Source organism: Gopherus flavomarginatus, chromosome 13, assembly GCF_025201925.1.
Source record: "Gopherus flavomarginatus isolate rGopFla2 chromosome 13, rGopFla2.mat.asm, whole genome shotgun sequence".
In the NCBI taxonomy this organism is placed as follows: domain Eukaryota; kingdom Metazoa; phylum Chordata; order Testudines; family Testudinidae; genus Gopherus; species Gopherus flavomarginatus.
Window position 1 is genome coordinate 13,170,877 of NC_066629.1, and position 27,089 is coordinate 13,197,965.

At 46.0% G+C, this 27,089-nt stretch overlaps 1 protein-coding gene across 1 annotated transcript in view; it reads left to right on the forward strand.

Annotated features, from left to right (window-relative positions):
* DCPS (decapping enzyme, scavenger) overlaps window positions 1-26,835 on the forward strand; it is a 66,692-nt gene extending 39,857 nt beyond the window's left edge. The window contains exons 3-6 of the mRNA XM_050921731.1: window positions 4,674-4,819; window positions 13,881-13,994; window positions 21,519-21,629; window positions 25,946-26,835. Coding sequence (XP_050777688.1) covers window positions 4,674-4,819; window positions 13,881-13,994; window positions 21,519-21,629; window positions 25,946-26,212 — 638 coding nt within the window. The 3' untranslated portion in view covers window positions 26,213-26,835. The remainder of the gene's footprint in view (window positions 1-4,673; window positions 4,820-13,880; window positions 13,995-21,518; window positions 21,630-25,945) is intronic.
* The last annotated feature ends 254 nt before the right edge of the window (window positions 26,836-27,089 follow it).

A 27,089-nucleotide genomic window follows, 5' to 3' on the forward strand; every position in this document is an offset into this window, starting at 1 on the left:
GACTGCTACAGTGGAGGGGATGGTCCAGCTGCTGTGTATAGAGATCCACACCGAACTCAAAGCCATCTTTGGGTTAAGACTGAGGCCCTAGGATGGGAGTGGCTTCAGAAGAGCCGAGTATGATTATTTGTATAGTAATGTAAGTTCATGTGATGCTTTAAACAACTCAAACAACAGGCCTTCAGTCTAAGTCGACTGTAACAGAGTGGTACAAAGTGGGAGTTCTGGTGATGAGCGGTCAGGAGATAATCAGATTATCGTACATGCATCTCGTCAGCTCTTTCATGTGCATCGAATATAGGAAAGTTTGGAGCCAATGTTGGGAGCCACGGCCAAGGATGGGGGTTGGCCCTGGGAGTCTGGCCAAAAGCTGTGAGTCACAAGGGAGGGATCTGAAGGAGAGTGAGCTGCAATAGTTCGTGGGATCAGGGAGATTGTTCCAGTCTTTGTAGGGGGTATGAGAAAATCAAATTAATTAAAAAAACAATGAGATAAAGCTCAGCAGAACAAATAACAATGAGCACCTGGGCTGCAATGAAAATAGGCAAGGATAAGGGTATTGGAGAGAAATCAATGTGCTTTGGAAAAATATCCCCGTCTGCCTCTCCTGAGATCAGTTGCATAGAACTTCACCCTGTTGTCTAGCTCTGTTTCCAGCAGGGGTTACAGACACAGATTTCAGATTTGAAACAGCCTCCACCTTAGCAAGGCACAATTTCCTGGGCTAGACAACTAGTAACTAGCCAGAGACAGATACCAACGTTTTGGGAGGGGGAGAGGAAGCCCCCTGCGGCCCAGAGGCAGTGACCGAATTGGAAGCCCAGTGTTCTCTGCTCTCCTCCTAAGACGTTATCCCTGGAAACTTGGCTAGGAGATGACTGTTAAATCTGAAGGTTTCTTTTGTCCAGCCCCCTGCTCTCAGTCTATGTAAAGGGTAGACTTGCTCTTCAGATAGGGTGACCAGATGTCCCGATTTTATAGGGACAGTCCTGATTTTGGGGTCTTTTTCTTATATAGGCTCCTATTACCCCCCACTCCTGTCCCAGTTTTTCACATTTGCTGTCTGGTCACCCTGTCTTCAGACAACCCCTTAGGAAGGGGGGTGGTTAACTCTTCAATGTCTAGACTAGTTGCTCTGCTCCCTGCTCAGCCTGGATGAGATGGGGAGTGGACTTGTGATCACAGGAGTGCTCCACGCCCTCTGGTGGCATGGAATGGTAAGAGCTGGTAGACTTGAGCACTGTTGCTCTGCTCTGTACTCTTGGAAGAGCTCCTGACCGTGTGCTTCAGGTAGAACAAGCAGGGCGTCAATTAAACACCAGGGCTGTCCCCCTCTACTTGCTACTTTCCCTTCTCAGCAAAGGCAGGCGTGTAGGGTTTTGTGCTGTGAGGCTCTTGCCTCAAGCTGGGTACGGAATCATAGATTATTAGGGTTGGAAGGGACCTCAGGAGATCATCTAGTCCAACCCCTGCTCAAAGCAGGACCAATCCCCAAATGGCTCCCTCAAGGATTGAACTCACAACCCTGGGTTTAGCAGGCCAATGCTCAAACCACTGAGCTATCCCTCCCCCTTGGTTGCACCAGTTCCCAAAAGAGAGACTTAAAGTTGAGATGCACCTTTTCCTTCTGGGTTGTACCACATCAGAAACAGCTGTTAAGGTAAGACTCGTGGAATGACTGTAATTCAGATTCCTCTTTCTTGCTGGAGACTTAACAAGATTTCATGTCATTCTGTCTCTTGGAGATGCTGCTGCTTTTTAAGCTAGCTGAAATATCTTCTAAGGGGCCGCGTCACGGGGTGTGTCACTCACTCCCCCATCTGCGGTCTGCACCCCATCTCTCCTTCTCATCAGTCCACCTGCAACCTCTCTCTCAGCGTCAGGAACTGCAGTGTCTGCTTCGTGGCTCAGCCCTCCGGCCATGTCACTGTCCATGTTCTCCCTTGCCAGGGAAGTTTAGCTCCTAGTCCAGCCACTTCCCCAGTGGCGAGTGTGTGTGTGGAGGACTCAGGCCCACCTCGTACTATGGGTCTCAGCCCAGGGACCCGCCAAACCACAGTCACTTACTGCATTCTTTTGCCTCTACTATCGCTGCATTTCCGTGGCCACTTCCCCACAGTCTCAGCACCTTCCTCTGTCTCGGCAGCCCGTCTAAAGCTCCTTCTTTTCTCCCCCAGTTCCTTTCTGCACTGCCTGTCCAAGATGCTAGAGGGTTGCAGTCTACGCCGGACACAGTTTTCCCTCCTCAAGCTCCAGGCAGCTACTGACTGTGCTCTGCCCTGAGGCTCTTCTTATGTGGACCTTCTGGGCCCTGATTGGCTGCTCCTCACAGCTTCTCTCCTTTGGGCTGCTTTTCACACAGCCTCTCTAGGGCTCCATTTACCCATTACTAGCCAGTGTGGGGCGGATGCCCCATCAAAGGTAGATTTTTCAAATGCGTTCAGCACCCACTTAAGCACCTAAAGGGCTTTTCTACATTAGAAAGTTGTCCAGTTGCCAGCTCGGAAGACTGAACCCTCTTTCTGTGGGACAGGAGGCAGCCCGGGAAGTCGTGGCAAGGTTTTTAAAGATACATGGGCATCTAGTGGGATTTTCAAAAGCACCACAGTGGAGAGCTAGGTGCTCAGTGCAATGTCTCAACCCCTGTTGTGGGAGTTAGGCTCTAGATGCTTTTGAAAATCCCACTAGGTGCCTATCTGTGTCTTGAGGCACCTAAATACCTTTAAAAATCTGGCCCAGGCTGCTTTTCATGCTGCTAATGTGTCTCATAGGTGGGGATAGGTTTGGTAAGTAGTTCGGTCTCTATGGCCCACCCAGGCCTTTGGCTGTCTGAGGAGGCTGCCGTTGGAGAGGCCAGATGTTAAAGTGACCAGACAGCAAGTGTGAAAAATCGGGACGGCGGATGGGGGGTAATAGGAACCTATATAAGAAAAAGACTCAAAAATCAGGACTGTCCCTATAAAATCGGGACATCTGGTCACCCTACCAGATGTGGTGACTTTGGGATGTGGACACAAGGGCACTAAGAGTGGCACTGAGACTCCCCCTACCCCGCCAAGATCATTGCTCATAGGCCACTGGACAGACATGAGTGGAGAGACAATTTCAGATGACTGCTGATCCGGGCCAGATTCTAGCTGAAGAGCAGCTCTACAATCCCTTGAAGTTCCTCCATGGATTCTGTATCCTGTGATGGGCACACCTGAGCAGAGCCAGGCCAGCGTAGCCCGGAGTATGCAATCAAGCCAATCCTTACTAAAATTCACCAGGGTTTGGGTTTGAACTGTTCATGCACCTGAAGGTGAGAGAAACTCATTCAAAATTGCTCTGGCTTTCCCCAGCTCACTAACCCAGTTGTCCATGATCAATTTGCAAAGGCGCTCAGGGCATTTGGGCTTTTTATTGTGTAAATATGGAATAGTTTTTGTGTTACAGAAGTAACGATAAATAAATCTGAGCTCAGGAGACCCCAGCCTGGGTTTCTTTTCTCTGATTTAAAATCTGTTCAGTGACAGACAGTTTGAATAAATTTTCCAGCCAGTTGTAAACCCTCAGCCTTGGGGAGAATGTGAAGGCATTGCCAAGTTTGAGCAAAGACTATTGATTGGCAAGCGGACAGCAGAGGGCAAAGAGGCCCCTCATTAAGCTAGAGAGGGAGCTGCAGGCACTCCTCCTACAGCCAGTATCTTAGGCTAAAAAGCTTGGGAGCCATTGGTGTAGCATAAATATTTGTGACTCTGGAGTGCTGTACCCCGGGGTCAAAACAGATCACGAGTTTCCTCCAATTCCATTCAAGTGCAGCCTGCAGGTCCTGGCTCTGGAAAGGCCAGGTTCACAAAAGGGAAGGGTAATTTACATCCCCCTGCAATCTCTGCCTTCCCTCTGGGAGGCGAGGGAGTTCCAGGCATTTATTCTGCATCCCTTCCCGTGTGGTTGAGGGTGGGCAGCTTTAGTGGGTCAGGGGGTGTAGGATTTCATAGGTGCCCTGCTGTTTGAAGCTGCTGTGATGATGTGCAGAATGGGGACATGCTGCAGCTGTTCATGTCATGCCTCCTTTTGTTGTGCCCTAATGGAGTGGAGATGGTGACTACTCTCTGATGCTGCAGACTTCCCTCCCAGGTGGCCTTTTCACCTCCAGTGCTCCCTAGGTGGATTTCCACCAGCAGAAACCTGAGCTCAATCTGGCCGAAAGAAAAAATGAGGGATTCTAGACTGACCACCTGCTGTGTGTATCCACTTCTGGATACACGGCTGTTTTCTGTGCAGTGCCGTTGTATTAATTTTATTCGTCTGATTGGTGATTGTTTGAGAGCTGTTGCCTTGGAAGTGGTTGCATAAATCCAGGCTGCTGCTTTTTATGCCACTGTGTGTAAAAATACTTTCACCTATGTGTTCCCTTCCCGCCTACGCTGGAAATATGCACTCTTGGTTTTATCAACTGATTATCTTCAGCATCCGGGTTCTGGGAACCTTTCTTGATGCAAATGAGCAGTATGAGCTCTCGGGCATAGTGCTCCTGCGTTATTTATGCAAATCTCCCACTACCTTCGAAGTAATTTCTGAAATCTGCTACCACGATGTTGATTAAAAATGAGAAATAATTTGTCAGTGACAGGACGTAATTTAGTTTTAGTCTCTCTTGATTATAACACTGCAAACGTGTTTCTTTCCAGAGATAAAAACCACCGTGGTGTACCCAGCCACTGAGAAACACCTTCAGAAATATCTGCGCCAAGAGGTGTATCTCATCCGCGAGACTGGGGAGGATTACAGGAACATTACGCTGCCCTTCATACAATCCCAGAGCTTCAGCATCCAGGTACGGTAGGTTCTCGCCTCTGTGGCCCAGTATTATCTGGGGCATCCAGCTGTTTTTCTAAGACTGTCTGTGAGGATGAGCCTTTTGGACAATGGCATAGTCCCCTGTGTTCTAGTTTGTGTGGCACTAGCTGCTGAGTTTGAATAAATAAGACCAGATTCCAGTCTGGATGGGATTGGTGTAGATTTGGAGTAACCTCGAAGTTAAGGACGGGGAAAAGGTTGATACACCCAAAACCTTACAGTATTGGTTGCTTGTCAGTTTGTCAGACATCATATGTTCAACCCAAATTTGGTTGCCCTTGGCTTCTAATCCAGAGAATTTTTCCCTAGCTTGGTAGCTACCTTGAGTTTGAAATTTCTGTATACTCTCTCTCTCTTAATAACTTCTGATGTCTCTTTCTCTCTCACCATCTTGCTAGCTGTGCATATGGGAGCACATATCGTTGATGATTAAAATTGCAAAGTGTGAGACAAACTTAATGATGTTACAGCAGATGTCCCATCGTGCTCTTCAGATAAACAAACCAGAAATAAAAAGTTGTCTTTGAGCCAAATATCTACAAGAAAACTTGAATTTGTGGAAGTCTTAGGAGCAGAAGCAGCACTCTGGCAATCTGCTGCCTTTGTCAGCTTGCGCTGATCTGCACAGGTGAGCTCTTGAAAATATCAGATCATGAGCTCCTCCACTCGCAGGATCAGATCCTAGCAGGCTCAGCTCAAGGGTAGATAAACTGTGATATCACCTCCCTTCTGGCCACCTTCCCCATTTTCCCTCTTACCCCTCCCTCCTCCTTCACCTCCCATCATTGATACAAAAGTTTCTCATCTGTTCTCCTCTAACTTCTCCACCCGCCTCATTGATCCCATCCCATCTCCTGATCTCCCTAAACTCCACTCTCATCCCCTACCTTCACTTTAACCTCCCACTCCCCTCTGGTTCTTTCCCTTCACAGTGCAAATATACACATTTTTCTCCCATCTTTCAAAAAACCGAACCATACCCTTAGCTCCTCTTGCCTCTTCAGCTACTTCCATCTCCCTTCTATTGCTCATATCCAAGCTCATTGAACACACTGTCTGTAATTCCCTGTCTTAGTTCCTCTCCTCTGATTCCAGCTCCTTCCTTCTTCATCCCTCTAATCAAACTTGCTAATGCCTTCTTCCGGGCCAAAGTTCAGAACCAATATTCTATCCTCCTCCTCCTCCTCCTCCTCGACTTGTCAGCTGTTTATGATACCATTGACAAGCTTTGCTTCTTGCTATCTTGTTCTCCTTTGGCTTTCTTGACTCTGTCCTCTCCTAATTCTCCTCCTACTTCTCTACTCCTCCCTTCAGTGTGTCCTTTGCAGGATCCTCCTTATCCCCCTCCAGCTTTCAGGTTTGGGGGAGGTTTCACAGGGCTCTGTCCTTGGTCCCTTCTCTTCTCCCTCTGCACCTGATCTCTGGGTAATCTCATATGCAAACTTAAATTCAACTGTTGTCTCTGTCGATGGCTCTCACATCTGCTTCTCTGTGCTGGGTTTCTCTCCTTGTGTCTAAACTCAAACCTTGCCCTGTATTTCTGACACATTCTCATGGATGTCCAGCCGTCAGCTTAAGCTCAATGTAGCTAAGTCTGAGCCCTGATCTACGCTCCAAACGTATGTCGGTATAACTGTGTTGCTCAGGAATGTGGAAAATCCACACCCCTGAGCACAGTTATTATTGACCTAACTCCCTGCGTAGACAGCACTATGTTGACAGGAGGGCTTCTCCCGTTGACACAGCTACCACTTCTTCGGGAGGTGGAGTCCCTACACCGGTGGGAGAAGCTCTTAGTATAAGTAGCATCTTCACTAAGCACTACAGCGCTGTAATGTTGATAAGCCCTGAGCTCTTAATCTTTCACTCTAAGCCCTCTCCCTTACTTCCTTTCAGAGTCACCACGGACACCACCATCATCCTCCCTGTTGCTCAAGAGCATAACCAAGGCATCATCTTCATCTTAACCTGGATGTGAGGCTCTAGAGAGGGCTATGTGTAAATTTTGCCCATTCTGCCTGCATAATACTGGTGTAAACATCGCCCCTCTCTTTGCAAATCTCCACGGCTTCCCCGTTTGCCAGCATACCAAACACAAATGACGTGTCTTCTCTCTAAGGCCCTTTCCTTAAAACTCTCCTTGCCTGTGATGCCTACAAAAAACTTGACAACGGTTAGGCTGCTGGTGTTCTGAAACCGCTTCCCGGCATATTGATTGATATTGCCTTACCGTTTCCTTGTACGCCTCTCTGTGTCTGTAACCAGCTGTTGTCCCTTGTCCCTGACCTAAAGAGCTTACAGCCTATCTTCTTGTTCTGTATTTGTACAGCCCCTAGCACGGTCGGTTCCTGATCTGTGCTCCCCGTGCAATACGGATAACAATTGAGTGCTTGAAGTTTACTGTGCACGGCTCTTTCAGATGAGGCCCTAAACACCCGTGCTGTGGCTGGACGCTGAAATCCCCCTGACCCTTTTCAGGAGACAGGGTTTGCTGCAATTGCCTGTCCAAAATCCCTCATCATCCCTCTAGTGAGGTAGTTTGCTGCCCAGCGGGTTGTTGCTGCCCTCTGTTCAAGAGGTGGCTGCCTTTTCGCGGTTCAGTTCAAATTTTTTGGGCTCTTTCGGAAAGAAAAGTGTTTTAGAAACGGGAGGCATTGTAATCCTTCTTGATTTGCTTCCTCGCAACACATTGTTGATCCTTTATGTTACTATTTCAAAACAAGCTCTGAACCACCGAGTTTCTAACTTACTATTAGAATATGTCATGTGGAAAAATTCAGTTCTGTGCTAGGATGCTGGTCACCAGAGGCAGAGAAATACTCTCTCGAGTGTCCGCAAACCCACCATTTTGGATGGTTTCTGTCTCTTTAGATTTTTTTTATTTTTTTGGTCCTTTGGAGCAAGGGGTTTGTTCTCCTTTCTTACTCGCCTTCTGACTGAGCAGCTCCTCTTGCCATCACACTTCTGAGCTTTGCAGGGTCGAGGAAAACAATTCTACTAGTCTGCTGAGACCAACTTACGCTGATTGCACAGAAGTAGGAGTAATTATTCCGGAAATGCAACATTGACTCTAATTAGGTAATATTTGCGTAGGGCTTTGAAAAGTGCATTAAAAGTGATGATAGTAATTAACTTCTGTCTAATCTGAACAGCAGCTGGTATAAAATCAAACCCAGCCCCCAATCCAAACTGTTCGTAACCCTCTTTGCTGCAGCCTCCATGTGTTTTCCTTTGTGAAGTTGCCTGGGCTGATTCCTGATGAGGGAGTTGCATGCCCTGCCGTAGGACCACAGGTGAGGGTCCATTGAGGCAATAGGTTAAAGAAAGGTTATTTCTAAAGCAGTGGTTCCCGAACCGGGTCGTGAACCCCTGGGAGTTTGCAAAATGTTACAGGGGGTTCTCGGGGCCTGGAGCCCCTGGACTTCCAAGAGCTAAGCAGATCAAAGCAAGCATCTCTGTCACGCTGCGGAGATTTAAACTTCAGGACTCCTTACAAGAAATGGAAAGGGAGGTGGCTATTTTTTCCTGTTTTGAAAATTAAATAGGCAGCTTGGTTTTGTTTTAGAAATTATTATGAAGAACAAGTTTAAGCTTTGCTGTCTGCCTGGACTGCTCAAGACCTGAATGCCTGTGTAGGAGGAACTCTTTGAGTTGGCTTCTTAAATACCTTCTGTGCTGCTTCACATGTGATACTCCTTGGTGAAACATAGGAGCCTTGTCTTATAACAGGCTTATTCAAAGTGCTACAAGCTACGAAAGTGAGATCTTGGAAGAGTGTTGCCATTTTCATAATGTAATAAAAACACTGTAAGTATTAATAAATAGTGTAATAAGCGTGACAGAAAAAACAATGTTATATTTCCAAGATCACTGCTTTTATAATTTATACTCAGGTAAAGGAGAAAATCCCTGGAAATATTCATTTTTAGGAAGGGGTTCACGAGACTTGACATTTTAGTGAACAGGGTTCACAGGTTGTTAAAGTTTGGGAACCACCGCTCTAAAGTGCTGATCTCTCATTGGGGTGTTGTGGCACCATCAGTGTTGTACCTGGTACCCAGGGCAGCCAGAGGTGTTGTCCATGTTTCTCTACTACCCTACCCAGCACTGAAGTGGTTGATGTTTGTTTTCTAATCATTTACAGCTGAACATGGTTGGGCTTCTTTGCATCTAGTGAGAGAGGTCACTTTGCAGGCTGCAGTTTGCTCTCAATTACTCTCCTGTCTCATATCCTTTTGTTTGCTACAGTTTTCAGCTCTCATGCCAGCATCATCAAACTGCAACACCAATCATATGCAATAGACCTTTATTAGCTAGGAGAAAACAAGAGGATGTTTGTGTAGATCAGGGGTAGGCAACCTATGGCACGAGTGCCGAAGGTGGCACGCGAGCTGATTTTCATTGGCACTCACACTGCCCAGGTCCTGGCCACCAGTCCGGGGGCGCTCTGCATTTTCATTCAATTTAAAATGAATTTTTAAAAACATTTTAAAAACCTTATTTACTTTAGATATAACAATAGTTTAGTTATGTACTATAGACTTATAGAAAGAGACCTTCTACAAACGTTAAAATGTATTACTGGCACGCAAAACCTTAAATTAGTGTGAATAAATGAAGATTCAGCACACCACTTCTGAAAGGTTGCCCACCTCTGGTGTAGATTGTTGTAACTTTCTAAAGCAAACATTTTTCTCCATGTTTTTGCACTGATGACTGTAAGCGACCTGGACTTTTCTGCTGTTGGCCCTGGACTTGAATAAACCCTCTCTGTTGTGACTGTATGAACTGTATATATTCCAGTCTGCACTCGTGAGTTGTGCTATCTTCCTGGGAAAGCAGCGTAACCAAGGCACCTCTGATGTAAACTGGGAGAGGTCCTGCAACGTAGTTCTGATATACCCTAGCCATCCACTGTTGATACTGCAGTCTCTCATCTTCTTCCTCTTGTTGAAACCAGCAGAGCAGACAAAATAAGAAGGGTGTAAAAAAATTAAGCTGAAACAAGACCAACACACACACTAAGGGAAAGAAAAGCATAACCAAGGTAGAAAATGCAGCTTCTGTCTCTGATGCTCTGCTTGCACTCTCACTGCTGGAGAAACACAGGTACAGCACATGGGTCTTATCAACCACTCCAAGATCTGGCAAACTTGTAGCAGCCTGAGGCTGTGTAGGCATTGTTTTTACTCGCCTTTCCAGTCACAGGCCCAGTATGTTGCAAAATGTGCAGTTTTGGCTGGCTAAGCCAGACTCTTATTAAACAGGAGGCAAAAAAAAGAGCGATTGGAAAGAGAAGAAATAAAACGGAGAGGGAAAAATGACACATGAAAGAGTGGGCGACAGCAGGATCCAAAGTCTCTCGTGCCAGGTGGTGTTTGGAATGTAGCTGGAGCCGTAGGAGGTGGCAATGATCCCTGTGTCGCTGTCTCTGGCCCAGTCGGGCAAGACACTTTTCAAGATCAGGATGATGAAGGTCTAGGAGTGTCACGGTGGATCCTGGGGCCCCAGAAGTTGCTGGGGGTGGCAGCCATGATGCCAAAACTTGCCTCGTTTGGTTCACCCCTTTCCAGGCAGCTTCTAGGATTTTTTAAGGCCCTGAAAAAGGAATGGTGGGTGGAATAGCCCATCCCCTCATTGTTTTGTCCACCACTAATTTCCATGCACAACGAGTGTTAGTCCATTGGTTTCTGGTCCCACACTCCTGTGTACCAGGGTGATCTTAATGCAGTCCTTGAGTTACATCAACAAAGCTTTTTGTTTGGACTAACGGAGTTTTCCTTTTGTACTTTTCCCCAGCAACAGTTGTTATCGGTGATTGGAACGGTGATTTTATAAACTTGTAGCCATTTTCCCACCGCTGGGCTCACAATTGGGGTAGGCCTGTCAGGCTCCAATTATTACAACAGTGCTATTCCCAGCGCTGACTTGCTTTCAGTCTTGGGAGGTCCCATCACTTCTGTGTGCCTCCGTTTCCTCCCCATAAAATGAGGCTAATGCCTCACTGGTAGAGGTTGAGATGCCGGTGACGAGACCTCTGGTCCTTGTATAAAACGCAATAGAAGGACATGGTAATATCTTCTCTGCTTGGATCTAAGATGTGTTCTTTCCTCCCTCTTCTCAGTAAGGTGGCTGTTCAGCTGTAGTTGTGAGGAGGTAGTGTTTTCAAAGGCAGTTCACATTTTATTAATCATGGAATTAGCCCCATGGCATGTTGGCTGGGAAATGGGAGGAAGGATGGGGCTCAGCAGATACCACCATGTGTCCCATGTTCGATTTCCTGGGACTGCAGGAAACCTCGGGCCTTGATGGATCATAGAATCATAGGACTGGAAGGGACCTCAGAAGGTCATCTAGTCCAATCCCCTGCACTCAAGGCAGGACTATGTAATAACGAGAGCATCCCTGACAGGTGTTTGTCTAACCTGTTCTTAAAAAACTCCAATGATGGAGATTCCACAACCTTCCTTAGGTAATTGGTTCCAGTGCTTAGCTACCCTGACAGTTAGGAAGTTTTTTTTTTTGTTGCTGTCCTCTGGACTTTTTCCAGTTTGTCCACATCTTTCCTGAAATCTGGCACCGAGAACTGTGCACAGTACTCCAGGTGAGGCCTTATCAGTGCGGAGAAGTTCTTGTATCTTGCTTACAACGCTCCTGCTAATACATCCCAAAATGATGTTTGCTTTTTTTTTTTGCAAGTGTTACACTGTCGACTCATATTTAGCTTGTGATCCATTATAACCCCCAGATCCCTTTCCGCAGTACTCCTTCCTAGGCAGCCATTTCCCATTTTCTGTGTGTGCAATTGATTGTTCCTTCCTTAGTGGAGTACTTTGCAATTCATAGAATCATAGAAGATTAGGGTTGGAAGAGACCTCAGGAGGTCATCTAGTCCAACCCCAGCTAAATTATCCCAGCCAGAGCTTTGTGAAGCTGGGCCTTAAAAACCTCTTTGTCCTTGTTGATTTCATCCTATTTACTTCAGAACATTTCTACAGTATGTCCAGATTGTTTTGAATTTTAATCCTATCCTCCAAAGCACTCGCAACCCCTCCCAGCTTGGTATCCTCTGCAAACTTTATAAGTGTCCTCTCTATGCCATTATCCAAATCACTGATGAAGATATTGATCAGAACCAGACCCAGGACCGATCCCTGCTGGACCCCATTCAATATGCCCTCCCAGCTGGACTGTGAACCACTGATAATTGCTCTTTGGGAATGGATTTCCAACCAGTTATGCACCCACCTTCTAGTAGCTCCATCTAGACTGTATTTCCCTAGTTTGTTTATGAGGTCATGCGAGGCAGTATCAAAAGCCTTAGTAAAGTCAAGATTCCTGCTTCACTAGCTCTGTCTCTGAGCCGAGTCTTGCTGTGATGAGATCCCAGCTCTCTTTTTAAAGCACTGTTCTTATTACAGATTATTTACTGAAGGTGTCATGTGCAAGCAAAACTACCATGGAGTCATTTAGCAAAACAGAGCATGCATGCGTACACATACCATATTGCAAACCTTCTTAAAGAGAAATTAATGGGAATGACCATGACATCAAACATTGACCATGGATAGTAGCACTAACAGAACCTGTCTACACTGCAAAACTAACCGTGTTGAAGCTGTGTTACAACCATTTGGTATAGCCTGGGTGGATGGATCAAAATTTGTTTAAAGCCAGGGCAAATGCACTTTTTTTTTAACCTGATTTTAAAATAGGTTGGTCCACCCATACAGGCAGGAGCAAACCATATTAGAACCCACCATATTTTCTGTGGTGACTGGCAGTCTTTTGAATTATTATTGTGGTAGCCTCCAATCAGGATCAGAGCCCCATTGTGTTACATGCTGTATAAACTCACAATAAGAGAAGAGTGCCTGTTCCAAATCGCTTAGGGTACGTCTGCACAGCAAAGCCAAATCCACAGGTGGCCTGTGCCGGCTGACTCAGGCTCATGGGGCTTGGCCTGAGGGGCTGTTTCATTGCTGCAAGTTCTTGGAGCCTGGGCTCCTGCCCGAGCCCAGAAGTCACGTTGCAATAAAACAGCCCCACGGGCCAAGCCCCTCGAGCCCAAGTTGGCTAGAATGGGCCAGCCACGGGTGTCTAATTGCTGTGTAGATATACCCTTAGATTTAACATTTAATACCATAGATAGACTCTTTCCAACCATGTTAAATGGCTGTGCTTCAGCAATCTCTGTTTCATAGCATCAATGATCCTGTCAGGGATAGTTCTTTCCAAGCTCTCTTATGCAGGAATGTAGCATTTGCTAAACTGGATTAAACCATCTCAGTCTAGTATCACATCTCCAGCAGTGGTCAATACTTAATACACCTCTACCCCAATATAACATGACCTGATTTAACACAAATTCAGATATAACGCGGTAAAGCAGTGCTCGGGGAGGGAGGCGGGGCTGTGCATTCCAGCAGATCAAAGCAAGTTTGATATAACGCAGTTTCATCTTTAACATGGTAAGACTTTTTGGCTCCCAAGGACAGCGTTATATCAGGATAGAGGTGTAGAATCATAGAAGCGTAGGGCTGGAAGTGACTTCAACAGGTCATCTAATCCATTCCCTTGTGCTGAGGCAGGACCAAGTAAACCTAGACCATTCCTGGCAGGTTTTTGTCTAATCTGTCCTTAAAAACCTCCAGTGGGGCGATTTCATGACCTCCCTGTTCTAACTATCTTTACAGTTAGAATGTTTGTTTTTCCTAATATCTAACCTAAATCTCCCTCAATGCTTCAGAGGAAAGCAGAAATCCCCCATAACTCATCAAGTCAATTGTGCAATGCTGTACATATGTGAAAATTCCCTCCTGACCTCTCTAGTGATCAGCTGATGCCGTGGAGCATATTTGATTATTTCATGGATAATTAACCACAAATGTTATTGACCATAAAATTATTTGGTCCTTTTTAAAATCCAAGTGCAGCTTCCATTTGCAGTGAATCTGAATTAATCTAAGATCTTGAGGTGAAGGGTGCAGTATTTGTTTGTTTGCTGTCTTTGTAAACTGCGTATTTCTTTCTTCCAGTGGGTGTATAATATCCTGGAGAAGACGGCTGAGGCTGATCGAATAATCCACGAAAACCCTGATTCTTCCAGTGGTTTCGTTCTCATTCCAGATTTTAAATGGAATCAGAAACAGGTTAGCTTCTCATTTGATCCTCTGGCTCTTTAAAGGGACAATGCCTGTTTCAAAGCAACACACAAGAAGCCTCCTTAGCTGTATTTTTAACAACACTTGAGATTATTAGAACTGCAGGTTTTAAAAATTAAATGTACAGTAACTCCTCACTTAACGTTGTCGTTATGTTCCTGAAAAATGCGTCTTTAAACGAAACGATGTTAAGCGAATCCAATTTCCCCATAAGAATTAATGTAAATGAGGCGGTTATGTTCCAGGGACATTTTTTTCACCAGACAAAAGACTATATTATATATATATACACACACAGAGAGTATACGTTTTAAACAAGCAATTTAATACTGGTACACAGTGATGATGATTGTGAAGCTTGGTTGAGGTGGAGGAGTCAGAGGGTGGGATATTTCTCTTACTGCTAAATGATGAACTAGCAATTGGCTGAGCCCTCAAGGGTTAACTCTCTCACTCTGCAAGGCAGCAGGAATGGAGGGAGATAGGCTCATTTCCTTTCTGCAGCTGCTACAAGCTCCCTCCATCCTGAGTCCTGCTCTATGGAAGATGGGGTAAGTGGGGTGCAGGAGCAGGGGGGAAGGGGATACCCTGACAGCCCCCCTCTTCCTTCCCTTCCCCCGGCACAGCAAGCAGGAGTCTCAGGGAGCAGCTCCAAGGCAGAGGGCAGGAGCAGCACATGGCAGTGGGGGGAAGGACACAGCTGAACTGCAGGCAGCTGCTGCACAGGGAACTTAGGGGAGAGGGGAGCTGATAGGGGGCTTACAGTTCACCCTTGTTCCAAGCCCTCACCAGCTAGCTGCAACAGGCTGCTCTTCTCTGCAAGCAGTAGACACAGCAAGTGGCTGCCAAACGACCGTTAGAAGGCAGCATTACACAACTTTAAACGAGCATGTTCCCAAATTTATCAGCAACGTAACAACGAAACAAGGTTAGCCAGGATGACTTTAAGTGAGGAGTTACTGTACTGCTATCCGTAATGGTGGTGTTAGTTAATTATGTATCATTAAGTAACACTTTGCATTTCACTCTACTTGACAGTGAGAACAGACTGGTCAGTTTCACTTTTGTTTAGTGACTTACTAATAAAACTTCACTTTCTGGTTCTTTTGCACCTATGCAAACATTGCTGGGGCGTGTTTAAAGCCAAAGTTATTTGTTTATCCTGACAAATTTCTATTGACTTTTAGATTTTGTAAAACCTCATTTTTGTAAACCTAAATATTAGACATAAATCAACCTGACAGTGTCCCTTTTAACTGATGCAATTAACTTTCCTTCTTTCTAGAATGTTAACTATTTGCACTTGCCTCAAGGTTGCTGTCATAGCTTGTATCACACAGTCACCTCATAAGCAACTACTTAACCCCTTATGGAATGAATACTCCTTCTTTTGCACATCTTGAAGTTCACAGACCTTAGTCTAGCCTATAATCCTAAATGTATTGGTTCTTATGCCAAATACGTTTAATGTGGTACTTTTGTGGTCTAGAAACTGCAAGGCCTGGGACCAAATAAATGGAGTTTAAACCCTAAAGCTCAAAATAACAAGACTCCAAGGTTGCAGTCCTGGCTCCATTGAAATCATTGGCAAAACTCCCATTCATTTCAGTGGAACCAGGATGTTGCCTTGGGTTTCTGATCCTCGGAACATTTATCTAGGCTAAGCTGGGAAAGGCTTTCTGTTGTTCCACTTTATAAAACATATGGACCAGGACTGAAAATAACTCATGAACACTTTGAGTTAATGCTGCAATGTAACCTTATACTCTTATATTCAAGTGTGGTCCAGCAAATAGTGTACCAGACTGGGAGTGGGAGATCCTGTTTCTGGCTTCTTCACTGACTTGCTGTGCAACATTGGGCAAAACACTTAATCTCTGTGCCTTGGTCTTCCCCATCTGTAAAATGGGAATAGTGATACTTATCCATCTTTGACAAGTGCTTTGAGGTCTCAGGATGAAAAGTGCTACTTATAATTAACCATCCCCCCGCCCCCATTGAAAATATTTTCATGTAGGAATTCCGAAAAGCATGAATTCTAGTTCGCTAGAACTGAAACATGTGACTCCAGCCAGAATTAGAAGTGCCGATAACGATCAGAAGTGCTAATGTCTCTAGAGCAGTGGTTCTCAACCAGGGGTCCACTTTGGGAGCCTCGAGCAGGTTTCAGGAGGGCCTCCAATCAGGGCCCGCATTGCTGGGGCCCAGGGGAGAAAGCCAGAGCCCCACCACATAGGGCTGGGGCCCAGGGCCCTGAGCCCCATCACCCGCGGCTGAAGCTGAAGCCTGAGCAATGTAGCTTGGGGGGGGGGGGCCCTGTCACTTGAGGCCCCAGGCAGTTGCCCTGCTTGCTACCCCCTAATGCCAACTCTGCTTTTTATATGCAGAAAACCAGTTATAGCAGCACAGCTGGGCCATGGAGTTTTTATAGCATGTTGGGGTGGCTTCAGAATGAAAAAGATTGAGAACCTCTGCTCTAGAGAGATTAGTTTGTCAGCATCACTGGAACCAGTTCAGATATTTAGGCCAGGTGATACCTAGAGTGTATTGTTTTTCCTTTTTTCCTACTCCTTCATTTAAAAAAAAACAAGCAGAAGGCCAAGCAGTGTGAGCCCTTCCATTTCATCCTCAAATACTCGCATGTGTAAAATACCGTTCTTTCCCACAGGTCTCTGCTGTCTTTAAAACTACAGGATAATCTGTTTGGTTTCTTAAATGCAAATTCTGTCTTCTGGCCTCTGCTCTTTTCAGGTGCTAGAAAGCTTGAGGCTAGTACAGGACGTCGGACCCTTTCTGCTCAGTGATCTGCATGTGTGGAAATTGTCGGTAACAGAGCTGCTGCTGAGATTTTCAAAACCTGTCAAATATATGTAAGAGCTTCCTCAATTAATGATTCACTGAAGCAATAAAAAGATCAAGGAGGCTGTTAGATTCCATCTCCAGTATCTAGATCCCCCCAGAATTCACAGCTGCTCCCTACAGCTGAGAGCCTGTCCAGGAAGTGTGATGAACACTTTGTCTTTGGCCCCGTACGAACCAGGGATTGGTCCCTGGCTGTGAATGGCTTTGACCAAGCACTGGGCCATTTGAAGTCAGGTTCATCCCATGTGTATTGGTGCCATAGGCAAGCCGTTTTTGTCCTGTCCTCCTTCCTTCTGCACGACCTCCCTGGGCCTTCAAAGTGGACTTGTCTAATGTCCACTCCCTGGGTTTCCCAGGACCATCTTCCACCTGCTTTTCCCTGGCTAGAGCACTTGTGTTCTCATTTGCTTTCTGCCCAGTTGGACAGCACATTTTGGGGAGGAGCTCGTAAAGTGCTTGGGTTTCTGGCCCCTCTCTGTTATTTAAAATGGGGATAACAATTGCCTACCTCGCATGGGGTATTGTGAAGTTTAGTTTCATTAACATCTGCAAGACACCTGGGGGTCCTTGGCTGGAAGTCACTCTAGAATTGCAGATTGCCCTCAGATTCTTAGGACACGGTTGGCATTAGACAACTACTAAATTATTTTATTTTGAGAATATGCGGCTTCAATAGGGACATCCCCTAAGAAGTAGGAGGAAGAGAATAGAGTGAGAACAAAGAAAACACTCGTCCTAGAGCCTTTGTTACAAACTTCAGTGCACTGCATGGTCTCGTGCAGTCAGCAGGTTGCATACGCAGTTCATAGTCTTGCCCCTGGAAAGAGCAGAATTATGTACTTCAGATCAGCTGAGTTGTGGGAAGTTCAGGGATGTACAGTCAGGAGAGAATATCTAGGAAAAGACAGAGACCCGGTATAAATAAATTACAGTCTGAAAAACAGCGAACGAATTGGACTCCAATGCATCTCGAGTCCTGCAAGGAGTATATCGCATTAAACTTGCTATCTGTCACAACAGCCATTTCAGCAGTGATTCTTCAAAGCACTCATCTGATCTGAACTGTCTGATTTCGACTCATCCAACTGGCACACGTGGCAGGCTCCATCCCAGAGCCTTAGGCCACTAAATTAAATTACGTCAGCTCCACATGGCTCCCAGTAGGGCTGTCAAAGCATCTCTTGAGCTAGGACTTAGAAGCCTGCTCAGTAGGGGTCTGTTCCGCTAACGTCACACTTGAATTGAGGATGACGCACAGATGGACCTTTTTATTATTTAAGGCTGGTGGATTGCAGCAGGAATTCTTGTTTGTTTGTTTGTTTACTCTTTGAAATGGTTCTGAATGTCGGTGACCTCAGTAAAACGAACAGAAGCTGCTAACGGTCCTCGCTGTCAAAATGTGAAATCTGCACAATCTCCCCTTCCCCCCAACCTAAATAATGCAATGGAGGTGACGCTCCTGCTGGATATCTAGAACTGTGATTTCAGGCTTCAGCATCAGCATCTGCAAGGCTAGAGTCTTCCAAAACATTGCATGCTCTGGGTGTAAAGAGAAGACTGGAGCTGTTTGTGCAATGTACATATTGCGTGACCTTTTCCCACAGTGTGGGCATGCGGTATGCTGGCTATTGCTCTGCTGGGGAGAATTTGACCTGCTCAGTTGTGTGTAATCGTGTGTTTCTCTAGCGGCTGGGGACCCACAGAGTTATAAGCCTTAGTATGATTACAGATAATGGGCAGATTCCATGGTTATGGCATTTGGACTTTACACAGGTTCAGAGTTCAGCTGACATCTATAAAGCCTAAGCGGTCATAGGGCCAGATTCTGAACGGTGCCGCTGCATTCACTTCAGTGAGACCACACCGGTTGACGTTAGCTGGGATTCTGTACCACAGCACACTCTGTAAAGGGTGGTTACAGACTCCATGTGGCCACTGATTTATTACACGTCTGCATGATTCTCTTTGCTCTGACCACTCTGCACGGGCGGCAAGTGGGCAGAGCTACAGACCTCCCTGTGTAATTTAACTTTCAAAATTGCAATTGTGGATGAAGTTCTGTTCCAGCCCAGTGATGTCAGGGAAATGGGAATTCCCACATAGACTAGCTGAGTTTTCCAAGTGTTTGAACTAGTGCAGGAAGTGCCTCTAATCATCCATTTCAGCTGCTGAGGTTTGGATTAGAAGGATCTCCTCCAGGATCACCAGGCCATATATAATGGGAGCAAATTGATACCTAGGAAATACAGTAGCTGTTTTTTTGGCCTGCATGGAGGAATGTGTTCTAGTTAAACATGCTGCTAAAAGCCCGTTTTAGATCTCTCTAACCATTCACTTCTTCTCAAACCCACAGGAGCACTGAGGCGTTGCCTGAAATGTTGTACATTACATCATACAGAGGCTTTTTAGCAACAGGCTTATTTATTTCAAACAGCAACATACAGATGTTGTTCTAAGGAGAAGAGAGAGATTTGCTTTGGTTCTGTAGTCCAGGTCCAATAGGGAGCCCAGCGTGATTTTAATAAGCCTCGATAATATGCCGTCTTGTCTAGGAGCTATAAAGTGAACCCACTACGCTAACTAGGTCAGCCTGAGAATGATAAATAAGTGTCGAGTAACGAAAATCACTTCGTGCCTTGGAATTGGAAATGTCATGCTTTGGGTATCTGAGCAGGCATCTTTAGAGCCATCTTCTCAAATAATCTGCTCTTTCAGAATAGCCAGGTGGAATTATTTTAACAGCAAAAAAGCAGAGAGGATCTTAAACATCTAAATTATTTGTTCTGTACAAACATGTTGGAGGTGCGTTAGAGAGTAGCTCACTCAGTACAAGGAGCACAAGCTGTGGAACCCTACAGAAAGGGAATGTTTACATACATGAAGGATGATGCTTTGGAAGCATGGGGCAGCTGATTGAATGTGCTACAAAAGCTGTGTTCTGTAAAGTGTTGTCATCCCATGGCAGAAAACATGCAGAATATAGATGGGGGTTCAGGTGTGGCTCTATATGGGCCCCCAATTTCAGCTGCGGTCTCTCGATGCTACTGGAATACAAATAATAATAAGAGTATGCATGTGTGTTCTGACAAATCAGAACTTTACAATGGATTTCATGGCCAGTACAGCCCTTGAAACTCAATAAGAATCTTTAGAGAACATCTGTGTATGTGCGTTACCCTGTACGTAATACCTAGCCAATGTTTCTTTCCATTTATAACGACTTATGTCCATAAGGGTGATCAAATGTTTGTTTCACCAAGTACCTTGGGCAATGCTGGAAGCCTGGCTGATGATCTTGTAGATGAGATGTAGCCTCATTATACTGGTATTGTGAATTGATTCATTAATTCTTGAGAGATGAGTTATTTAGAGAATCAGAGTGATTGGAAACTGGCCCAGTTTGTAATATTCAAGCAGAAACATATGAGACCTTTCCATTTTGAAATCTAAAGTTACGCTTTTGCCCTCTTGAATTCTTAGAAAAATCTCCTTCTTATCATCTGTTCACGGGGACACGTTGCTCTCTTGTCCTGCAGGGAGACAATGCTTCGAGCAAGTGGCTGGGAATATAGGCTCCTGACTTCTATTCCCAGTTCTCCCATTGCCTCTCTCTGGCTTTGGGCAAGTCTGTGCCTCGTTTTACCCAGCTGTAAAATGGGAGTCACTGTGACACTCTGTATCTTGGGGGAAAACCCTTCACCTCCATGTTTATCCTTATAAAATGACTGTGTGGTATCCAGTGCAAAGTTTATCATGTCGGGTGTCTTCGGAAGGCTTGTGATGCACTGAGCATTGTTGTTATAGTAATGTTATAGGTTGTAATTTCACGTATATAGTTATGAGGCTGAAAATGTGTCCTCATGGCTTAAAACAATCCCAGGCAAAACTCTCCAGGAACAGAGGGGCAGTTCACACCTCATCAGGGCATGTATGTGACAAACCCAGCCCAGCCTCACAGGAACAAAAGACACTGGCCTAGGCTTCAACAAAGGATCTGTTGGACTCTCAGTTGAGTCACCCCTTCCCTTGGCCAGTTTGGGACTACGATGAGGTAATGCTCACCTGATCCTGAAGGGGGCGGAAATCCAAGAGGGAAGAAAGAACATGATAAAAGGGAGAGACATTTGCCGTGCTCTTCCTCTCTCTTCCACCTACGTCTACAGACACCACCACCCAGCGTTTGAAGCACTGATCAAAGGGGAGAGCCTGTCTGAAGGGCAACCAGCCAGCCTGTGGCGAGAAGCATCTAAGTTTGTAAGGGCACTGGAAGTGTTAAGATCAGTTTAGAATGCGTTTTGCTTTTATTTCATGTGATCAAATCCAACTTGTTATGCTTTGACATTATAATCACTTAAAATCTGCCTTTCATAGTTAATAAATATGTTTGTTTATTCTACTTGAAGCAGCGCGTTTGGTTTGAAGCGTGTCTGAGTATATGGGGGGAAGATATCTAGTATCCTATTTCACAAATACTATTCAGCCGAATCTAGGTGGCAGTGTGATGGATGACAACAGTCCTTACCGACGTGGGGCAAGACTCCTTTCATAGCTGCACTAGTGCAGTTATATTTTCTGTGAAGCTCTAAGACCTAGAATCTTTTGATGCTTTTCATGTAATATTTTGGTGGTAACAGTGTCCTGTCTCTGCAGCTAGATGACCTGTACTTGATAGCCATCTGCCACCGTCGGGGGATAAAGTCACTGCGAGACCTCACCGCTGAGCACCTGCCTTTGCTGAGGAACATCTTGCACGAAGGGAAGGTGGGTGTTATGTCATTTATCTATCCGGCTTCTTATGGCCCCTGTCACCTTAGCATATTAAACACCCATCAGGGTCTCTGTTTTACTCATGGAAAATCAGTTTGGGAGCTGCCTCGGTTTCCCATCAGCAGGGAATAGCAACCAATTTCACCCTGCTGATGCTGGCTTCCCGCTAGTGAGGTTTTAGGGAGTCGACCTGGGCTGTCATGACAGCTGTTTGCTCAGGGAGCAGACTGGAAAGCGTCTTGATATGCCTCAAGCAGAGTTCACAATCTCTCCGCATGGGGTTTTGTCCGGAGTGTTTCATACCCACACACCCTACACACCCCAGCCCTGCATTTACAGTTTCCTACTCCAGCCGCACCTATTCTGCTGGCGACAGTAAGTTGACTGTGATTAATTTTCTGCAGTCAGATGTCACTGACAAAATGAAAAGTGACTCTTTCTGTGAGACCAGATGTTAGAAACAGGGTCCCAACAGCAGCTGCTACCCAAATGGAAACACAAAGTGGAGGAAGTGGCTTAGAAGTGTAAGGATCCAGTTTGAAATAGCTCTGCCTTTAATGCATACCCACCCCAGAGGTGGCTACGGTTCCAGTGATACTGAGTGCCATTTGTGAAGCTCTTGGGGATGAAAATTGTTAGGTAAATATTAATTTATGCATAGATGTGACTGCCCTGCCGGGCACCACCGAAGGCCTGTTGTGTCGCTGTATATGATGCGCCTGGTGGTGCTTCTGTGCTAGAGGGAGAAACTAGCAAAGGAAAAAGATAAAATCTAAGTGTGAGGCAAGATTTATTCACTAGAGGCCAGATTCGTTACAGGGGCCTTGCTTGAACTGCTTCAGGCAGTAATAAAGGCTCTGTGCGTAAGAAAGCAACATGTCTCTTTAGCCATGGGAAGCATTTTCTGGTTTTCTCCCTTTCATCTCCCTGCTCCCATTGGACATAAGCAGGGAGTCTCGATTGTCTTGCCAGCCTGCTTTCTCTCCTGAGGTCAGAGCACAGAGCTCCAAAGGCTAATGTGCTCTACCGTAGCTTTGCCAGTGTCCTCCTCGTGGGACAAACCCATTCTGCAGCTCTCGGTTCTGTGAACATGACCCAGGAAGAGCAAAAGGTTCCTCCAGCTTCAGAATTGCAGGACAAGGATTCTCCGTGGCAGACGAGTGCATTTCTTACCCTGGGATGTTGAGTTTTGATGCCAGCAGCTCATCCTAAGCTGGACTGGGCTCAAACTCAAACTCTCAGGGCCTAGAGCAGCAGCGTCCATCTTGACTGAATTCAGCCTCCCACCTGATATTGTCTCTTGGCTTCCAAGTCGCTGCATTAGCTGGCTCTGTGGAAAAGCCGTGGAGAGACGGTGGATGTAACCTGGGCTGTGACATTCCCCATTCTTTGGAGCAGAATCTGACGCTTCTTTTAAAAGAAAACACCCTTTTCCTCTTGGCACCTGGGCTTGGAGCGCTAAAGTCTGAACACACAGTCTGACTTGCAATTGGGACTTTTAGCCAGAGCCAAGTCAATCCTTTACGGAGACTGTTTTTAGCATGTGCTGTAGGAGGCTCCTCTTCCATTCCTTTCCAGCGCTGTAACTATAACTGCTCTGGCTCGAGCCATTAGCACTTAGAGTGGAGCTCTGGGCCCATCGGAGAAAGCTCTCTGCTGCTCTGCAGATTGCTGAACTCGGGATGGCTGCAAGATATGAAACTCCTGGCTCTAGAGAGGAAAATAGGATGGTGGTGGTTAGAAGAGGGGACTGGGAGTCAGGACAATGCGATTCTATTTCTTTTTGCCACTCACTTGTGTGATCATGGGCTTCCCCTCTCTGTGCCTCAGTTTCCCCATCTGCAACATGGGGATAATACCTACTTTGCCAGGGTCTGACAAATGCGCTAGGTAATATGTGACGTGGTTAGAAGAATTGGGAAACATGCCTTGGAGTCTGTTTAGCGTACCAAAGGAAAAGTTAAGGAGTGACATGATCACAGTCTGTAAGTACCTACATGGGGGACAGAAATTTGATGATGGGCTCTTCAGTCTATCAAAGGTCTAGCAAGATCCAGTGGCTGGCTGGAAGTTGAAGCCAGACAAGTTCAGACTAGAATTAAGACACAGATTATTAAGGGAGGGTAACTGACCACTGGAACTACTCACCAAGGGTTGTGGTAGACTCTTCTATCACGGGGTGGTTTTTTTAATCAAGTCTGTGTCATACAGGAGATCGGACTAGATGATCCCAGGGGTCCCTTCTGGCCTTGGAATCGCTGAATACAAAGGGATGTAGAGGTGCTAAGCATTATTACCATGACCCCTGCAGAAACTTCCCATTGGCGTTGAGGGGCAGTTACTCTCCTGAGTAAAGCAGGAGGTTTGTCCCCTGCATTAATAAATTGTTTCTAAACTCCTGCCCGTTTTTCTGCTCCTGATGACCTTTCTAGGCCACTGATACGGCATGTTCAATAACAGGGACTTGAGTTTTTTCCGCTTTATTGCACTGGAAATTCAGGAAGTAATTGCACTGGGGAAAGCAGAGATTAATTAAAAGATTGGGTGAGGCATCTTAGTGTTTGCAACCAGCACATGAGCGCAGCATGCTGTAAGGTCCCTGACAAGTTCACTGCCACTGTTTACAGCTTTAATTACACCGACTGGTAACAGGATCCTGTAACTCACCCAGCAAACTGGAGCAATTAGGCTGGAATGGGGAACAATAAAAGCTGAGAGAATGCGCTGTTAAGGGGAAACATGCTGGGTGTGTTATCCAGCCCCCACACACAACAGGCCTCATTATGGAGGTAGTTAATGGGAAGGAGGCAGCCTTCTGCTCCGCAACCCCCCATTTCAACAAATGGGCTTGTACAGGGCCAGCTCTGGATCTGTCTCACGGGTGACCCTGTGGAGACAGACTCAAGGGACTTCAGTAGAGTGGCTCCAGATTTATACTGGCAGAGTTAAGATCAGAATCTGGCCTACAGTTACCTCTCTCCCTGTGCTGGGTAGGTGCTGAGTAGGCGCGCTTTGCTTTCCTACCCATGAGGATGTGTCCTGCACATACGGGCCTGGTGATTTGGGATCACTGCTGGAGCAGGCATGTGCCTTGGAGAATAACATGCATGAGGGGATATGTGCCACTAGGCTCAACTATGTGTGTGGAGTGTTGGCCAAATCTGCCCACACAGTGATCTTCGGATTAGTTGGGGAAACCGTGACCTACCCTCCCTTTTCCCCTGCTCCTCTGTACGTGATACTGGGATGCTTTCCCCCACAGCGGACACCATCTCCTCCCTTTCTACCTCCCACTTGCTCACCTTCTGCCTCCCAGCTTGTGCTTTAAAGGTTCGATAATGGCTCAGAGGCTCAGACATCGTCTCAGCCTTGACATCTGCTCTCCTAAGTCCTTTCTGGTAAAACACATGCCGTAAGCTCTCAGCTTGGTCTGTTTTTACAGCTCTTTCCTGCATGGTATGTCTGAACCTAAAGTAGTTCTCCACCCATTTAAATTCTTCTGCAGGCATGTACCTGATGGCCAGTGAGCTTGGCTGGGAAAAGGTTTTGGGCAGGGCTTGGCTAAGCAGTGCTTTGAGAGTCTGTTCCCCCCTTTCCCTCCTCTCCAATAAAACTTTAGTGTGCAGCTGGCCTCTGTTTGCACTGGGTTAGAATTCTCACAGATCCACCGAGCGGTGGGTTTACAGCTGGACGGACTGTCGGCCAAGTATCTAGTCTTGCATGACCCTGTCCATCAGTTCCTTTCTGCAGGAATCTGAGAAGGGGCAAATATGTAAAAACATCAGAGAACAAGTTCCTTAGTGTGTAACCAAAACCTCATCTTCTGTGACTCTCAGACAAGCCCTGGAACTGAGGGCTAGATCCCTCATGGTCATTACAGGTCCCATGGCACTTTTTGTAAAGCAGGAGTATTAATCATGTTGTCCTGGCTAAATTCCAGTTGAGTCATTGCATTCTGCTACCTAAATCTTATCCCCATCCCCGTGCTGTTTCAGCTGGTATTGTGCACTTCGTGTTCTAAACGATCCACAGCGTCACTATGAACCCAGCTTTTATATTCTACCTCACAGGTTGCTGTATTTCAGCAATTCCTTTGTACAATTTGGAAAGTTTCTCCTGAATGTTTTGAGATCTTCGGATGAAAGGAGTAGTATTGCTGTCCCTTGATGTTAATTCACCGTTACAAGAGACTGGGCTAGGTCCTCGGATGTACCAGTGTGTTCCTAGACAATCCCCTGCCCTTGGATATGATGCTAAAACTTTTCAGTGTATTATTTGGGAGATTAAATTCTCTACCCTTTCTTCCCCAGGAAGCCATATTAAAGCGCTTTGGCGTGGCTGGCTCTCAGCTGCGGATTTACCTGCATTACCAGCCATCCTACTTCCACCTGCACGTGCATTTCACCGCTCTGAGCTACGATGCACCAGGCTGCTCAGTGGAGAGAGCTCACCTCCTGTCGGACGTTATTGACAATCTGGAGCTCGACCCCCAGTACTACCAGAAGCGTACGCTGACCTTTGCCCTCAGGGCGGACGAAGCCTTGCTGAAGAAATTCCAGGAAGCAGGCAAAGTTTGAGATCTCAAGGACTGGAAGTGCGCTGGTTTTCTACCTTTTTACGTATGGATTTTTTTTATTGTCTTTGACTTTTTTTTTTAAACTCAATTTTGTAAGACTCGTGATTGCGTCCCCCTCACCTTAGTAACCATTCCCTGCATTTCTATCAATAAAATGTTGAGCAGAGACTGTTCATTCATGTGTCCCATGGAATCATGTCCTCTGTGCTCTGTGGAAAGGGGCACCTAACTTTTCTGACAAACTAGAAGCTGGTGGGCCGATTCACAGGGCAGTGGATCAAATAAAGCTCCCAACGCAGCAGAATTTCAGTCCTTTTCTTCGGAGATGGTTTATTTCTGTAAACCAGATCCTGTTTTCCTGGCCCCTTTCCAGGTCTTTTCCCCTGACCCCAGAGTCACCTGCAGGGCTTTCTCCAACAGAGGTGCACTGTTGATCTTTAATCTAAGGACCATGTAACCCATAGGCTATCAATTGATCCCTGGTCTCAGACCTATCACTTAGGACATAGGCACCGGCTTCCTCCCAGCAGAGGGAAGACGCTGGAGGGAGTGGGGGAAGCTGGCTGCCAATGAGTGCTAAGCACCCACTAATTTTTTTCCGACTTTTTGGAGCATGAGCTTTCATGGGTGAATACCCACTTCGTCAGATGCACAGGGATACTATTCAAGAAGATCTGAACCACCTTGTAAACTGGAGTAATAGAAATAGGATGAAATACAATAGTGAAAAGTGCAAGGTCATGCATTTAGGAATTAATAATAAGAATTTTGGATATACGTTGGGGGCGCATCAGTTGGAAGCGACGGAGGAAGAGAAGGACATTGGGGTACTGGTTGATAGCAGGATGACTATGAGTCGCCAATGTGATACGGCTGTT